Below are 18743 nucleotides of genomic sequence, written 5' to 3' on the forward strand. Positions count from 1 at the left end.
GCTAGAGTCTTCTTGAGCACTTTTTTCACTAAAGCGGCTTCTTAAATACACAAACAAATTAGAACATGAAGCTTATAAAGTCATTTATTTAATTATTTTCAACATACAACTCATTATTTAAGCCCAATAAAATACTGACGGGGCCTGGACTGAGGGATGTAACAAGTACACTCCCAAAAATGGAAACTCAACACGCCTGACTTACTATAATTGCAAGTCACACAAACTGAGATCCTCAAATCTAAGGTCAACTTGTCAGGGTTGCAATAATAAATTGGCGTATCCATGCTTCTGGGCCCTGCTAAATTGAAGACATTACACTCTTTCCTAACCAAAGCCAATACCACTTGGGAAAAGCCCAAATCTCTACTAGCAAAATACAAAAACTAAAATAGACTGTATACCCTCTTTTTGTCTTCAAACCTTTTGGGATTCTTCAAATGCCAATTTTTATGTTAAGATGCAACCTAAACAAAAATGGATGGACCGATAGCTTCTCGTACAAGCCATGCAACTAATTAATCAAATTGAGTTCAATCTCAACAGACTTTCTTGCCCAAATCATACAAATGAATCTTCTTGAGGAATGCATACATCACAAAATCTGTAGCAGACTGATTGGCATGCGAGAAGACAATACAGTATTGTACAAAACCAATTATAAACTTGGAAAAAAAGCCAATGCAGAAAGAGGTGAGCACAGATTTAATAGGTATGGGCCAAAATTTAGCAGCCTAATATATGTATCACGTAATTAGTTCAAGGCAATACGACAAAAATATGGAACGCAAAAGTTTTTGTCCATTCATTTCCTCCTCCAATGTAATACCCCGAATAGATATTATCCCAAGATTTACTCACAAATAATTTTCAGAAAAGAGCATATCTCTTTTACAAATAAAACCAATAGAAATATCCAGCAATGAACTAGTAAATGCTCATTGAAATACTTCAGAATACATTATAGCATTATTCATCAGCAATAAAATAACCACTTATCTAAAGTCCAACCTTTAGAACGGTATTACACTCAGATTGGAGTGAAACTATAAAATGCACCTGTAATTTCAGATGTGGATTTTGATGTGAATCCACCATAGATGATGAATCGGGGCTACGTCCAATCCACCTAGAAATCCCAAACATTTCCGTCTTCAGCCTTCAATAAGAGAAAGCTAGAAGCTTCCCAAAATTCTCCAAAGAGAAACCAGAAAATCAATCTCAAATCGAAGCATGCCCAAATGCGAATGAGACTTCCCCTTTTAATGCTCAACAATGACTCTTCAGGTTCTCATTCAGTCTTTCGTTTTATTTTCCCTTTGTCACATTTTCCCATTTTTAATTAAAAGAGTATTTTTAAATAGTTTTGATTTAACTCCAAAGTCACCTTTAATTATTTTATAAGTTGGACTTGTAATTTTCTAATATCACCAAAAAGGGACATTACAGTCCTCCCTCCTTGATATTGCTTGTCCTCAAGCAATCAATACAAGGATGCCATATAAATTTGCAAGTAGCTCTATAGCCCAATCCGAAAACACATCCTATCACACTGCGAAGCAAGATGTCCAAATGCAACCCATCTCTCAACCAGATTCCTAGATCCCATGTCAATCTAAGAAGTACTATTGCATCTGTAGATTGTGCGACTCTAATCATAACTGTATAAAACCTCAAACTACCTAGTACCACAACAAAATCCTAAGAATGCCACGCATAAATCCGGTCAACATATGGATCCCAAACCATCCTATCAATACGATCCTAGGAGGAGTAATGGATGTCTAACAACCTATCATCTTGGATTAACCAACTAAACAAACAGATTACCCAACTAAAGTCTCGAAACTGCATGTAGTTTGTCTCAAAAGTCCACCGCGTATTGCTATCATAAACTGTGATAACCCCAGCCGGTTATAGCCTTGTCTAACTCCAATTTCTTGACTACTCAAACATTTGAAATTTTGTCAAACACTTGGCAAGCAAGCTTAACACCACTGAAATTAAACCAGCCTAGCTCTACAGTCTTATGCTAATAGATTGCAAAACTTACATGTCTTCCTTTCTACTTGTGTTTAATACTTTTGAATTTTTTTGGATGATAATAGTAATAGAAATAATGCAATTCTACATAATTAATAAGAAATAACAATCTCTCTATTTTGCTCAATTCTAATTTTTGCACAATTCATGCCAATTTAACAACCTCTTGCTAAGCAACTTAAATTGTTTACACAATGTGATAATGCTGGAAACTGAAATTGCATAAGTCAATTATATATACACAAATGGAACCAGGACCAAATGCAACAAATTCCCCAACAGCTACTAGCAACTCAACATGCCATACTTCAGTCTTTCATAATTTCTTTAGCATTCATGATGAGGTCAATTGTGTGTGTCAGCCCCTTACAAATTGCTCGCAGCCTCCTGAATATTGGTGTTTGCCAATTAAAAGCAGCGTGGGCATCCAAACAATTATCCCAGTGCCTGAAACTTCTCACGCAGCCTCTCTATGTTTAATTGCAGGCCTTAAAAACCAAATCACAAGACTTCCAGACTGAATCGTAGGCTTCAAAACTTGGATGTGAGGCCTTCTTGGGACAAATGCAAGCCTGTCTAGGTCATTCGCAGCTCAGAACAGGTCAAACCATTGCCTTGTGAAATGGCGGCAATTCTGAAGCAGCACAAAATCGAACTCTCAACAAGAACAGAGGGCTTGGTAATGCAATCACAGCCCCTTCAAATCAGATTGAACCCTCAGCAATAGAGTATAAACTCCTCAACAAACTCCAAATTTGTTATCAAATAATTGACAACTCAAGCACAGTAAGAATAGTAGGAAAAGCCACAATGAAATTCTCAGAATTAATTCATAATACCTCAACTTTAATTACAATGCACTTTTACGCTTCAAACCCTTATACCTCAACAAGGGAATTGAATTCTCAAACCAAAAAACCCTCTCAACTGAGCAACAAAAGCTAATAGACAATTGGATGCGTTTTCCTTCACAATGGGCTCATATTTATAATTCCCAAATGGCACTTAGTTTCCTAAACACAACTTCCACTTAAGAAGCTTCACCAACACAAAATCATTTTACAACATATGATAATAAAGTGTCATTATAATAATGAAACCTTAATAATTAATTAATTAATACTAATCCGTGCAATAAATAGCCCCGTCCAATGCAGGGGATGATCAATTGTCAGTGCCACCAACTGCACTACCAAATATGGCAACTACCCAAATTAGACTTACTAAGAATAGTAAGTCCACAACTAAGTCTTCATAATCAATCCCTTCTTTCTGAGAGAATCCTCTGGCTACAAATCTGGCTTTATATTTTTCAATGCTACCATCAGCAGCTTGCTTGATTTTAAATATCTATTTATTGTATAGAATAAAGAAACTTAACATGTAGTATAGCACGATACAACATAGAACAGATACTTTATTCATATATGCACTCAATGATTACAATCTGAATAAAATGATTACAACAATGATCCAAAGTCCATCTCGGATAGTGTACATATACCTTCCCGAAGGGTTAACTCAAGCGTCACGCACCCGTTCAGATACTATTCTACCCGTCAACTACAATATAGATTTTACCGAAAACATCATCCCCCCCAAAAGAAAAGTCGTCTCCGAATGACAACACAACTCAAAAAATAAACAAAATACATCAATGCATAAATACTAAACGGAGGGATGCGTCCCTGGCATCGTGGTCGTCCACACCCTCAACTCGTTCAACTCCGCCCGTAGTTGGTAGACTTGCTCTTTCCTAAGCTTCAATTCTGCTTCTGCTTCCATCTGAAGCTCTAGGGCTAACTGCATCATCTCCGCAATTTCTCCCAACTCTTTCTCCTTTCCTACTGCCACTTGTTCCTTTTCCTCTACCAACTTCTGTAGCTGACGATGTCTATCTAACAAGGTTGTCCTCTCGGATTCCTAGGCTGCCCTCTCAGATTCCCAGGCTGCCCTGTCTGAGGCTAACCTGGCAGCTAACTCCTCCCGAGCCCTCTCAGCTGCTACCTAATCTACCTAGCTCCTCTGAAGAGTGTAATATGCCTCCCTGTATAACTTCACTATCTCATGAGTCAAAGCCTCTGCTCAGCTCTCCATACCAAGATCTCTCGTCATGGCCCAATCCTATTGCATCTTTGCAGTCTCCACATCCAGCCATCCCCGCTCCTCAAAACAGACTGTAAAGGCAATTGGGCATCCTAACCTCATAAAAGATATGACTCCCTCCAGCTCCTTCACAACTGAGTCCAACGCCTGAGTCTCTATCGAAGCTAACACCTGGCAAGCCCAAGTCGCTAGAGCTGCTATGTCAGCAAGAAATGTCTCTCATCCCTATCTCTCGTGCTACTGGATGTTCCTGCTACACACCCATAGCCCTCTCTACTGCTTTCACCATACGCTCAACGGCGCTATGCGATACTCCCTCAGCCTGTCTGCCCAACCTCCTCTGGAACTGCTTCCTGCGTTGGTGTCGACAGGTGCGTCACTCGAGGTGTCGGGGTTCGGTGGAACCACGTACTCAGGTAAGTACTCAACTTCTAGGTTCGGCTCTCTCTCTCTCGCTCTAGTGATGCTAGCAGTGCCGTATCCACCAACCACTGCATCAGAACCCACTACATCCAATCAGACACTTGATTCCCCCAACTCCTCGCCTGCCGATACCTCCATTACCCCTGTCTCTGTGTCCATCTTCGTATTAGGTACCAATGTCTCATCTCCTGTCTCTGGTAGAGTCTCACGAGCCAGCTCCATCATTACCCCCGGAGCAGCTATCTCGGTTGGTGACGGATGGACCTCCGCTACTGCCTCCAAAATAGCTCATGTCTCTACGGTGGCTGAAACTGGTGTCATCACCACTGGCTACCTGAACTGACCAAACCCTAGAATGCCATGTATGCCCACAAAAGCCAAGTGTGTCATAGCCGAAAGTACAGGCCGCAAAAATCTCAATGGCATAGCTGTGATCACCTCTACTTCCTCATCCTCTTCCTCATCCCCTTCGATCCCACTCTCTTCAAAAGATGTCTCCTCTCGACCACTATTTGTGTTTCCACCGTCTAGCCTCGATCGTTTCTATCTGATGGTTTTGGTGCCAAGTGTATCCAAATGCCTCCACTACATAATAGGTTGTTCGCCAGGCGCGAGTGGTCCTAGTTTGGCCTCTAGTGTATCATTGGGGATCATCTGCGTCATTGCATCCAAGAACAAACCAATAGCATAATGCAGTATATAGAATGTTTTGTGCTGCAATGTCATAAATTTTGACATCCGTTCGGCCGACAATGTTGCCCAATCATATACCCTACCGTGCAAAATCTCGTTCATCATTGCTACATGGGGGAATGAGATATCCGAAGCGCAACTCGAACCTATGAGGCAGCTTTTCACTATGTCCATCAAACAACACTAGTGTCATTCCTGAATATTAGATTTCTTTAACCCTCTGCCCTTTGACGTGTCTGAAAGAGCCTCTTGTTTCGCCTGCGACAGGTCTCTGCACACGAGTTGTATCAACTTCATCTTCACTTCGTGGCTCATCTTTTTTGGCTTACTTTCTATTTTCCTTCTGCCTTGAGCATGACCAGGTATCCCAAATACCCATGTAAAGTCAGCCAGTTTGAATGACACTACTAAATTGCAACCAAGATATTAAAACGTACTGGTTCGAGAGAACCTGTCATACGTTTCTATCATTATGCGTAGAAACCCTTCGTAGTCTCTGATACAAAATACTGGCATTTGCACCACCCATTCCACCTGTGCTTTCTGGATACTCGCCTTCACCTGGTGGTTATCTGGAGTCTCTTGCCACCACTTTCGGCATTCTGCACCATTTAACCCTTCGAATGTAATACTCTATACTGTAAGAATATTGCTGGCTATTTTGGTTGCTTTACTTTCTTCTTACTTGAACCTGCATTAGTCCCTCCTGCTACACGGATTCCAAATGGCAATGTTTTCACATTCCTGTTCATGGCTGCGTCTTCATCTAGTTTCTTTTTCCAAGCCCTCTCTCCAGCTGACTACATAATTGTCACTTCTTTGTTGTTTTGTTAAGTAAATCACAAACCGTTAGGTTAATTGTTTTCTGTACAAACTTGCTACAAAATTCCTCTCCTGCTTTAGCATCCATACAAATCCGTACGACTTTCCCTCAGGCTTTGTGTATCGGTTTCAGCTGTGATGGTATGGCTCGACTTCCTTTCTGTTGGCTGTACGACTTGTTTTTCTTCTCTGCATATTCTGGCAATATGACCCTTTTTCCTTTCTTATAACCTTGGGTCGTACGGTCTTTTCCTCCTCTGCTGCTGGTCACCGTACGAAATTTGTTTCTTGACTCTACCGTACGGACCTTCAAGCAATGATCAATCCCGTACTGCTTCCCTGGCTCTATCGTACAGACCTTCAAGCAATTAATCTCGAACTCCGTACGGACTTTCAATTTGTTGTTTTCCTATTAAAACAATTTCTCTCCCCCATCCACCATACAACTCTGGATATGTCGTACGTAACCAACCTAGTCTCTTCGCTGTAATGGTCGTACAGCCCTCTTTCAGCTTCCTGTCTCGTCATACAGTTCTTGCTTTTTATCCATCTTTCTTAACACCGTACAGGCTGTTTTTTAATATGTCTCCAGCCGTACGGCCTTTGTATGCATCTTAACTCCTATTCAGTTGTTTTTTTCTTAGACATACACTGTCCTTCACTAACCGTAAGGTATCACCGTATGGTCCCCTTTAGCTGTATGGTCTTGTTTTTAAATGTGTGGGCTCCCTAGCCGTACGGTCTTCAATTTCCCTTACTTCCTTTTGTCTGCTTCCTATTTACTATACACCGTACGGTCTTATATTAGTTTTCTGTTCCTCCTATCGTACATTAGTTGGAGTCTTTGGGAGATGTTACCATACACGACATTGCATATCAAGTTATGTGTTTTCCTTTCGCACCGCTTTCAATTTGTACTTTAGTTTGACCAACTAAGTTTGAGCAAATTCTAACATTTGCCATCAATGCAAGAATCTAGCTATCCAATAGATATATGACACGTATCCTTATGGTGCAAATCCAACATACAACAAAATCTGGAAGCTTGAAGTTTGAATCTGTGGTGTGCCCCGTATGGCAGGTCGTACTTTCCATTGCTTTTTAATGAGTATAGTTTGATTTCACAATCATATTCCAATTCTACTTCTTACTCTTTTAATACTTCATCTTTTATTTCTTTATTACTTCGCAATTAGAACCATGTTTAACTCCATATTTTATTTACTTATTATACACATATACATTATTTACAGTCGTTTTTCTTTCTCAGTTGTTTGTCGGCAGAGGAATGCTTCTTTCATGATATATTTTTAACTTCAACCCATTTACTGCGTCTGGTATTTCTTTCCCATCCAGCGTCCATAACTTAATTGCCCCATTATCGCCAACTTCACGTATCTTGTACGGTCCGACCTATTTAACTTTGAACTTTCTAGGCCTAATTTCATTCCATCCGTTATACTTCAATACTAACTGGCCCGGTTGAAACTTGTTTAATTTTAAGTGCTTAGCATGCCATGCCTTCCGCCTGTTTTGTGTAACTTCGATGGCCCACCGTGCCTACAGCCGTCGTTCATCAAGTTTGTTCAAATTGTACAATCTCTCCCTTAAGCTTTCTATGTCGCCCAACTTGTTCTCAATTGCTATCCTCAAACTCAGTACCATGAATTCTATCGGTAGCACTGCCTCCTATCCGTACATCAGCTAAAACGGGGTATGTCCTGTAGTTACTTTATATGAAGTACGGTACGCCCATAGGGCTGATGGTAACTTTTCTTCCCAATCTTCTCCCTCAACTGCATAGGATTTATAAATCACTCCAACCAAGATTTTGTTCGTTGCTTCTGCTTGTCCATTGGCTCTCAGATAGTATGAGCTCAACAATGAATGATAGATCTTAAATTCAGTAGTGAGCAGTCAGATAACATAGTTAACAAAGTGTCCTCCCCGATCACTTGTCAACTACAGTGGGATCCCGTACCTCGTAATAATTTTCTCGTGAATAAATCTTGCTGTGCTTACTACCGAGTTATCCGGTAATGCATGTGCCTCCACCCACTTAGTGAGGTACTCCATTGCTACCACAATGTATCAGCATCTTCTGGTTTTGCTCGCCTTCAAAGGTCCGATGAAGTCCAATCCCCATCTTTCAAAGAGTTTCTGCGCGTGCGAGGGATTCAGAGGCATGAAGTCCCTTTTTAATGGTTTCCCAACTCATTGACATGTGTCGCATGCAACGACCCACTCCCTGGCATCGTTGTATACGGTTGGCCACCATTGTCCTACCACAAGTATCTTCCGTGCAGTTGTATCCAGCCCCATGTGTCCTCCTGCCAGTCCTTTGTGTGTTTCCTTTAGTACCTTTGGAATTTCCTCCTCTAGGACACACCACCTTAGAATCTGATCAGGTCCCATTTTGTATAATAGCCCATTGATTAACTGAAACGTCCGGCTCCTCAACACCAGTTTCCTTCTCTCATTTGGTGGCATGTCACTCAAAAACTGTCCTGTCGATAGATATTATCCAATACGTGTGTACCAGGCTAGTAGTACTGTAACATGAAATAGCTACGCATCTAGAAAATCATCATTAATTCCCTTAGGTGGCTCCTCGATTTTATTCTCGACAGGTGATTTGCACTTACATGACTTTTTCTTGGTCATACCACTTTTTCTTGGTCATACCACGACCTTGAATGTGAACTCCTATAATAATACCAACCATCACCTTATTCTTCCTTGAATAATCGGCTTTTTTACCAAGTATAGCAGTGTCTGATGATCAACATAGAATACGAATGGCGTGGCCAACAAGTAATGTCTGAACTTCTGCACTGTGTACACCATCCCTAATGCCTCTCGCTCCGTTGTACTATAGTTTTTCTCTGTCTTCGATAACAATCTACTTGCAAAATATACTGGATGGTCCAATCCGTGGTCACCAGTGTTGCTCCGATGGCATAATTTGATGCATCTACATGAACATGAAATTCTTTGTCCCAATTCGGATAGGCCAAAATCAGAGCCGTGGCCAATCTTGTTTTCAATCCCTCAAAAGCTTCATTTTGTTCAGCCTCCCATCTGTAAAGTTCACCCTTGCAAGTGAGTTTGTCCAGCGAGTAAGAAACTTTTGCAAATTTTTTAATAAATCTCCGGTAATAACCGATGTGCCCTAAGAATGACTTTACTTCGAATACATCCATCAAAGATGGCATCTCCAAGATTACGCAGACCTTGTCTGGATCCATCTTCAATCCTTCTTTACAAACTATGTGTCCGAGCAGCTTTCCCTGTGGCACCATGAACCTACACTTCTTTGGGTTCAACGCCAATCTTGCTTGTCTGCACCTCTCCATGCATTCTCCAAGTGTCGTTATGTGCTTATTCTCAGTGCTAAAAATTGATCAGTCATCAAGGAACGCTTTAAAACTTCTGACAGATATTTTGTCAAATATGTGTAAGATAATCCTTTGGAATGTCGTCGAGGCATTGCACAATCCGAATGGCATCCTGTTGTATGCATATATCCCATCTTCCACAGTGAATGTCGTTTTTAATTTGTCCTCCTCAGCTATGGATATCTAATTGTACCCCGAGAATCCGTCCATGAATGAATAAATTTCATGCCCGGTTACTTCCTCCAAAATGCTATCAGTAAATAGTATCGAAAACGGGTCTTTAATTGTTACCACGTTTAGACATCAAAAGTCCACACATATTCTTATCTATGTTGTGTCATTTTTCAGGGATATCACGATCGATGATACCCACTCACTTGTTTGCACTTTAAAAATGATTCCTGCCTCCAGCATCCTATTGATTTCTTACGTGACTTGTGCCGCATAGTTATTCATTTGGTACGACCGCTTCTATACGGGTACTGCACCTTCGATCAATGGTATGTAGTGGACACATAGCTATGGTGGCACTCCTTTTAAGTCTTTATGCATCCAAGCAAAAACATCCTTGTACTCCATGAATATTTTGAATGTTGTTGCCTTCAACACTGGGTTCCAATCATCTCCTACAAGAATGTTTTTCGAATTTTCCTCATCACCCAAGTTCATTGTTTTCACCGTAGGCTCTTCGTACTTATCAATTTATCTTCACTGAACGTATGGGCCGGTGTTTCATCCACCTGCGCTTCTCCCTCCTTTAGTTAACTATACTCCTTTGGAACTCATTTCTTCCTTTTTCTTCCTTTTTCTTCCTCGACACCCAACATGTTGCAGCTTGGAAAGAGCTCATAATCTTCCATCTGCCAGTGTAGCAGTCCGTTCACCGAATCTAGGTCGTCATCAGTCGACCCTCCGAATCTCAACACCCCCTCTTCACCTAGTTCCATCCTCTTTTTCCCTTCATCATCACTCTCGCCTTCGCCTTCTGAGTCTGACAACGCTGCCTCTTCCCCTACCATTTGTGTATGCAAATCAATTATGAATCTTCTGCCTCCTCACTCCATGGATGGGTATTCCGTTTCTAATCATGTTTTACCTTTACTTGCACCAACCATCCTCGTCCAAGGATGGCGTCCTACCCTCTTCTCTTCACTAGGATGACCACAAAATCTAGTAAAAATGGTTGTGTCCCAATTGTTACCGATTGTGCCATTAAAGTTCCCAATGGTTTTATCCCATGTTGATCTACCGTGAGTAACTGGAAAGTAGGTGGCCATAGCATGGGTTGTCCTAGCTTTTTCCAAATATCTTCCGGTAGTACGTTCACACTCGATCCTCCGTCTACAATTGTATCCGTCAACACAATACCCAAAATACCCATCTCCACTACTGTCGGGTGTCTTTCCGTTGTAAGTGCCAGTAGCATCGGGCCTGGTGTCGTTGTTCCTTTACTATCCCTCGCTTCCTCCGACACTCTCGGGGACGGTGTCATATTCATAATAGCCGTACGCAACTGTGGCATTGAGAGAAGAAGGTCATTTAGTTTAATAGGCACTTCTATTTGCATTCTTTGTCTCATCCTGTTTTGTTTCGCCAAGTTCCTTTTCAAAGTCTCAGCAATGTCTTTGACTTGTGATTTCTTTGCTTTCACCTGCTTCTCTATCTTTGTTCGTGCTTTTTGTAGCCTCTCCTCCTCTTCTTCTGCATCCGGGTATTTCGCTTTCTTCGCCTGCTCCCGTGTATATGCTAGTACTTTCTCATCACTGATTTCAATGCTTAATAGACTTACCCATTGTTTTGGACATTTTGCATCTTCATGGTCCCCTGGACCACACCATCTACATAGTTGTTGTGGCGTCTCCTTCGTAGTACAGTCCCTAGCGAAGTGGCCCCAAAGATTGCATGCTCGGCACTGTATCATCGGTTGTCCACTCACATCGTATTGTATTCGACTCCGGCCTCCGTTGTTATTGTTGTTGTTTCTACCCCTTCCGCGTCTATTATTGTTGCGATATCCCCCCGAAGTTGCATCGTTGCTTGTGTTATTGTTGTTGGACGCTTTCTGCATTGGTAACACCTATTGGTGTCCTTTTGATTTCATGTTAAATGGGCACTCTTTTAGGGAATGTCCCGCCACTTGACAAATGTCACAAAACTATTTCTTCGAGCATGAGCCCTTTGTATGGCCATCCTCTTTACACTCTGTGCACCACAGTTCTCCCTTCATTGTGTCTGAATTCTTTTTCAAATTCTTAAATTCTTTCATCATTCGGAGGATATCTTTCTGTAATGCTCTAACCTTCTTGTTTGATTCCTCGTCACTATTGCTACTTTCAGATGAATCGTTTAAATTCGAGGATTTATGCTTTTTTTGCTTACTTGTCTTTTGTTCACTTTCTAAATCCATTGCACAAGTGTACGCGTTGGTGTACGACGTGGGTGGTACAATCTTCATCTTCTTTTTCAGGGCCGGTCGTAGCCCCTCCACAAACCATCGTTTTTTTAAACCGTCCGCCGATTGACTTTCCATCTTCCCAACTAGCTCTTTCAGTCATCTGGCATAGGAGCAGATTGTTTCATTCTTCCCTTGTTTAGTACTATATATCTCTACTACTACTTCATTATCATCCCAAAGCAATCTGAACTCTGCTATGAACTCTTTTTTAACATTCGCCCATGTAGTTAGTTTCTAAGGGTCGACGTCGAAAAACCAGTCAATTGCCACACCTTGCAGAGTTTGTTGGGAACTATCTGACCCAGTCGTCCTTGTCCGTCACGCCATTTGCCGTGCATATGGTTTCGCACGTTTTGCAATGTCGGATTGGATATGTTGTACCATCACCGTTAAACTTGGATAATTTTTCTTTAGGACCTGCCCTCGCTACTTTCCTTTGATTCTTAGGTACTTGTTGAGCACCCGCGTTGTTTTGAGCACCTGCGTTGTTCAAAGCACCCGCACTATTTTGCACAACACTCACGTTGTTCTGCACGCCCGCGCTGCTCTGGATAAGAGCCTTGCCTCCAACAATTGCGTTGTCTGGTGAAAGGTCTTTTTCAAGTGAAGTTGTTCGATTCTCCGCCTATATCCGTTCGTCCGATGTATCGAGAACGAAGAATTCACTCCACACTCATGCTCCCTCGGCACTTCAAGCCGTGCGAGTTGCTTCCCTTTCGTTTAGAGACACTCCCCTCGGTGTATACAGGTTAAGGAACTCCTCTTTTGTTTCTTCCACCAAATTTAATCGTTGTCGAGTCTCCTCCAGCAATTCCTCGACACTCCTCAGCCTACTAGGTGAGTGCACTCCCTCCTGTGCCTCTTCACCCCTTTTGTGCCTATTGGCAATCTGCTGAAGCTTCTGCCTGCGCTCTACCTGTTGTGCTAAAATTAAAACTTCTTGTGCTGTAAGTATTTCATCTTTGTCTTTTACCTTGTTGCTATCTTTGTTAAGCAAATTCGGCATTAGTCTTCATCACATTCCTTTGTTCCAGGTACGTCTGGCAACGGCGCCAAATGTTTACCGTACAGGATAAAGAAACTTAACACATGTACTATAGCATGATACAACACAAAACAAATACTTTATTCATATATGCACTCAATGATTACAATCCGAATACAGTAATTACAACGATGATCCAAAGTCCATCTCAGATGGTGTACATATACCTTCCCGAAGGGGTGACTCAAGCATCACGTGCCTGTTCGGATACTATTCTACCCGTCGGCTACAACATAGATTTTACCGACAACAATATCCACTTGGAAGAAACAACAAATTTTCCTTTAGGTCTTGGAACAATTTCCCAAACATCATTCTTCATAATAGATTGGTATTCTTTTGTCATAGCTTCTTTCCAGGCTATATGTTTAATAGCATCTAAAGTATTGGTTGGTTCTAATTTAGACAAATCATTCATGTTTGTTGTATAACTCATTCATGTTTGTTGTATAACTAGAAAATCTTTTGGGTCTTTTGTTTTCTCTGACTGTTCCAGAAGGTGCAATAAAGTCTTGTGCTTCCTCTACTGTTTTAATGGCCCAAAGTGGTCTTTTCTTTGATTTTGAGTTTCTTTGAATTTTGAGTTTCTCCAAGATTAAGGTTTTGAATTTTATGTTCAATTTCTTCCATGTTCTTGCTCTGAGACTCAGACTCAGTATTTCTTTCAAAACTAGGTAAAGGAGCGGGTTCTTCAGAACTTAGGGCCCTTTTCAATGCTAAATTTTCTTCAAAAATTACATCCCTACTAAGTTCAATATTTTTCTGTCCAGGTATGAAAATCCTATATATTGTAGATGTTTCACTATACCCTAAAAAAATACATTTCCTCTCTGAGGGTTCTACCTTAGTTCTCTTTTCTTTTGGAACATGGATATATACAAGGCACCCAAAAATCCTAAGATGACTTATATTGGATTTCACCTTAGTAAAGACTTCTTCAGGAGTTTTATCTCTAAGGTAGGAGTGACGACTTCTGTTTTGAATATAGACAGCAGTATAAGCGGCTTCTGCCCAAAGATAATATTCTAGATTTTGATCAAATATCATAGCTCTAGTAGTTTTCATAATTATTTTATTCTTCCTTTCAGCTACCCCATTTTGTTGTGGGTTATAAAGAACGGTATACTCCCTCTTAATTCCTATTTCTTTACAAAACCTTTTAAACAAATCTGAGGTGTATTCCCCTCCATTATCAATTCTAAGAGTTTTGATTTTATGTCCTAATAAGTTTTTACTTAAGGTTCTAAATTCTTTAAATCTCTTTAGGATTTCTTCTGATTCTTTGTATTTTAGGAAGTATATCCAAGTTTTCCTAGAGAAGTCATCTATGAACAGAATATAATACCAGAATCCTCCAAGAAAAGGAATAGACATAGGTCTACATAAATCTAAATGGATTAATTCTAAAACATTGTTAGTTTTTCTAGTGTTATCATGAAATGGACTGCTGGTGTTCTTACCCAGAGTGCATCCTTTGAATATGCTAAAGTGATCTTTATTCAATTTAAGTAAACCAGTAATCATCTTCTCCATAGTTAATAAAGTTTTCAAATTTAGATGTCCTAACCTTTTGTGCCATATTTCATTTATATCTGTACCTTCATGAACTAAGGCTTGAATAGGTCGACTAGGTTCTGAATTTAATTCATACAAATACCCTTTTCTTTGACCAATCAACTTCACTTTCTTAATTGAGGAGTTCTTAGCCCAAATTATTACTTTACCATCCATGAATGCAACATTATGTCCATCATCTTCAAGTGTTGTAACCGAGATTAGATTTCTTTTTATTCCTAGTGCATAGAGTACTCCTTTGAGAAGAAGAGAATTTCTTGGTTTTAGTTTCAAGGTGCAATTTCCAATTCCTTTGACGGAATGTGCTGAATTATCACCGATGGTGACTTCGCCATTAACCTTTTTCTAATATAGAGTCTAGTGCTTCATTGTATCATGTAATATGTCTAGATGATCCACTATCAATCACCCATGCTTTACTTGAGACTTCATTTGATAGTGACGAATACGATACACGATTCTTAGGATCATAGTTATCTTCTTCCCTTGTAACATTTGTACAGTTTACTTCTTGTTTAGAATTCTCAGGACAATTTGATCTGTAGTGTTCAAACTTTTCACATCTGAAACATTTTATTTTGGATAGATCTTTCTTAGGTTTGTCATTCTTTTAATTACCCCTTTTCTTCTTGAAATGCTTCTTTTTACCTTTATAGGAATTTGTATTAAGAACATGAAGTTCTTCATCTTCTGTTTTTAGTTCTCCTCCTTTCTTAAGTTTTTTGGATTCTTCCTGAAGGCAATCTCCTTTAAGTATATTAAAGTCAGGAAGTCTATCTCTGGCATTTACTCCTTGTGCGAATATTTCCCATGAATCTGGTAATCCATCTATAGCCATTAGTGTTAGTTCCATGTCACTAATGATGGTTCCTATACTTGCAAGTTCATCTCTTAGACTGGCAACCCTTAGGAAGAAAGAATTCATTGATTCTCCTTTCTTTATTTGTATGTGATTTAGTTGTCGTTTCAATGCGAGAACTCTAGTTGCATTGTTGACCTCATATGCATGTAGTAATGCATTCATCATATCAAATGTTGTCTGATGTTTTGTTAGCGTAGGTACAATATCATTTTTCACTCCATCGGATATGATCTGAATGGTTTTTCTATTTCCTTTACTCCACATAGTTTTATGAGGTTCAACATTAGGTTATTTGGATGTTGAATTAACAAATTATTTTACATCATTTTCTTCAAGAATCATCATGATTCTGAATTTCCAAGCATCAAAGTGTTCTTTCCCATCAAACCTATCCTCGGGTCTAACTGTGTAAGCCATTGAAGATAGGAGAATGATGCTAGATATATATTAAGTCTGATTATTTAATTTGCAGAGCCTAGGTTTGACTACTAGAGCTCTGATACCATGTAAAGTTCATGTAAATTTTGGTATTTAATCAGACTTAGAAAATACCTTCTTTATGCTTGTTGTAAATAACCTTCAATGTTCGGTCTTGAATGAATTGAAAGCTATAGTTCTGAAAATGTTTTCACTTCTGCAAGTCGTCTTAAGGCAGTATTGATTTAAGGAGCGAACTTATGTTTCTTCTGTGTCCTTAGACTTCAATCATACCCTTATTAAATATAGAGATCAAGGGGCATGTCCTTACAAAGGACATGTCCCTTCCATAGTCTACTTTGTCTAATCCCTTAAAGTCGGCGACTTTCTATGCAAAGCAAGTTTAATACTAAACTAACAAAAGGTGATTAGTATTAGAACTCAACTAATACTCAAAGATAGGCGCCGATATCCTTAAGAGGATAATACAAAGACTTTAGATCTATATATATATATATATATAGCAAGATCAGATCAGACCAATCTGTTATCAGAACAGCATGATTAAAAGTTACCGAATTAACAAGAGGCTGGACCAAATCTGAAAAAACAATAACAAAACCAATAGAACAACCACTGATAGTTGGAGTATGCATAAAGATAAAATCACCAGCTAAAAAATAAATAGCTACCATCTCATGAAGACTTGGTGATGTGTCTCTAGATAATTGGTAGAAACTATCAAGTATACATTAAGGACAATTCTGAATTTTCAGCATCACTATGAGTATCGTCGCTCAAATCAACATCTTCATCAATGAAATGATGACCATCAAGTGAAATCTCTAAGTCATTTTCACTTGTTTCATCCCTATCCACATGGAATTGCATAGATATATAACTGCTGCCATAAATATCAGAATTTTCATCGTTCATTTCTTGTTTGTACTTAAGGTCTTCCTCAACATAATGAGTCTCATATAGATAGGGTCAAGTAGGAATATGAAGTTCACTTTTATCTGCGCCAAGGGTATGAGTCCCTTCTACCATTTGTAAGATTTCCTTGGCTTTAGAATTAAGACTATCTTCCATAGGAGTGGCTGTCACAGAAATCTGATTTTCAGCTTGGTATAAAGAGTAGTGTGCCATACTCAATTGTAGGCAAAATTCATCTATCTCCCTTTCTTTATCTTCTGCATGTTTGATGGCCATATCCTTGTCTTTGAACAGCTTTAAATAATCTGATTTCATTCTTCCCAATGCCCCCTTTAAAGTGCGAAGAAATGCACTATTAATTCAATTCATTATTTCCTTCTCATTTTCATCACTTTTAACTTCCCACATTGTTTCTTCAATGTTTTTATAGGTGTTAGCAAAATGCAGTAAGACTGTGATGATCAGATCATTTGATACTTTCAGCTTATCCTTCAAATTATACACTCCAACATCATCTTCTAGAAATGAAATTTCTTATTGGTCCTTCAAATAAGCCCCTATAGTAACATCATCTTGCTGTAGTTCTTGAATGTTAGATTTATCTTCTTTTTCAGCTGTGCACCAACTTCATGTTTTTCCTCCATCTCCAAATGTATTGTGTTCCAAACTATTACATCATTGTCTCCACATTATTCATACTCATGGAGAAACTCAGTTCAGCCTTATGATCACCATAATATTTGTCAATAAAAAATTTCAATTCACCAACTAAGATGCTAGAACAATCATTGCCATCATCATAGCGGATTCCCTCTAATAGACTTCCTCATGTTCAAGCTACACTAACATACAAGTCAAAGTACTGCCACACATATTTGTTACAATATTCAATTTTTACAGTGGAAGGACCATATATCGACAGCAACAAAGCAGTGGTTTTGAAATATGATTTATAATTTTATAGCGGTTCAGCATACCCAAACTGAATGAAAGATGTAGAGTGCAGCACATTGCAACCATCAATTTTTATGTCACCTGTCGGTTTCAAGACCATGTTGCATTTCATCAATACATAAGTAAATTCAGACCTGCATTTGAGAAATAGAGAATGAAAGATGTAAGTTAATTACATAGTGAGAGGTGGGATGACATGGTAAGACAATTGGTACAGGTACTAGGATAGTCTTGGATCCATAAGAAATGAGCTGCTTTCTTTGAAAAATGAACTAAAGATGGAAAGTAGGAATGACTAAATGATGGGCATCCTAAGGTGATATGAGAGAAGCACAAAAATTGTGACAGCACCCTTCTCAGTAGAGGAGCACAATGAAGTGGCCCTCAAAATATGAAGGCAAAAGGCACCATGGTTTAATGATTTACCATCCAGATTCTTTCAAGCTTTCTCAGACATACAGATTTTTAAAAAGATCCCAAATTTCTTTTGGGAGTGGCAGTTACAACTTGGAACATACTAAAAATTGAGATATTATCTTTTGACCTGTTTATTGACACTTTCATCATATCTATAAAATTGATATTCAGCAGATACTATGTCTATTTTCATATCTACACCTTATATTTGACATGAAACGACATAATCAATACATTTGGCTATGTTTTTAAGGATTCTATAATTTTTATTTTGCCTTGCTTTTACCATTATAAATGCGTGAAATTGTGAAAACACTAACTCTTGCAAAGCCAGGTCTTAATAATTTAGTGGCAAAGAAGGAAGAATTAAAATATAACAATGACATCCAATTACCATTCTCTTGGGTAGTCAATCCGTGCAATTTTTGATACCAAAACAGCTAGTTGAACTGCAATCTGCAAAATATTCAGTAAAACACATCAAATCATCTCAAATATTTATTTTGTTAAACAGAGGTAGAATAAATAGAATGAGAAAGAAAATAATCCAATTTTACTTTTCAAAACTTAAAAAGACAATAATTATTTCTCTGAACC

The 18743-nt window shown here is 39.1% G+C and overlaps 1 protein-coding gene across 2 annotated transcripts in view; it reads right to left on the minus strand.

Moving 5' to 3' along the window:
- The window catches only part of LOC149575899 (ARM repeat superfamily protein), a 307256-nt gene that overhangs the window by 262230 nt on the left and 26283 nt on the right, over positions 1–18743 (minus strand). For both annotated transcript variants that reach the window (XM_089815908.1, XM_089815910.1), the window contains exon 5: positions 18541–18602. In XM_089815908.1, the coding sequence (XP_089672034.1) occupies positions 18541–18602 (62 nt within the window). The remainder of the gene's footprint in view (positions 1–18540; positions 18603–18743) is intronic.

Source organism: Cupressus sempervirens, chromosome 1, assembly GCF_028749045.1.
Source record: "Cupressus sempervirens isolate cs-2001-9-10 chromosome 1, ASM2874904v1, whole genome shotgun sequence".
In the NCBI taxonomy this organism is placed as follows: Eukaryota; Viridiplantae; Streptophyta; class Pinopsida; order Cupressales; family Cupressaceae; genus Cupressus; species Cupressus sempervirens.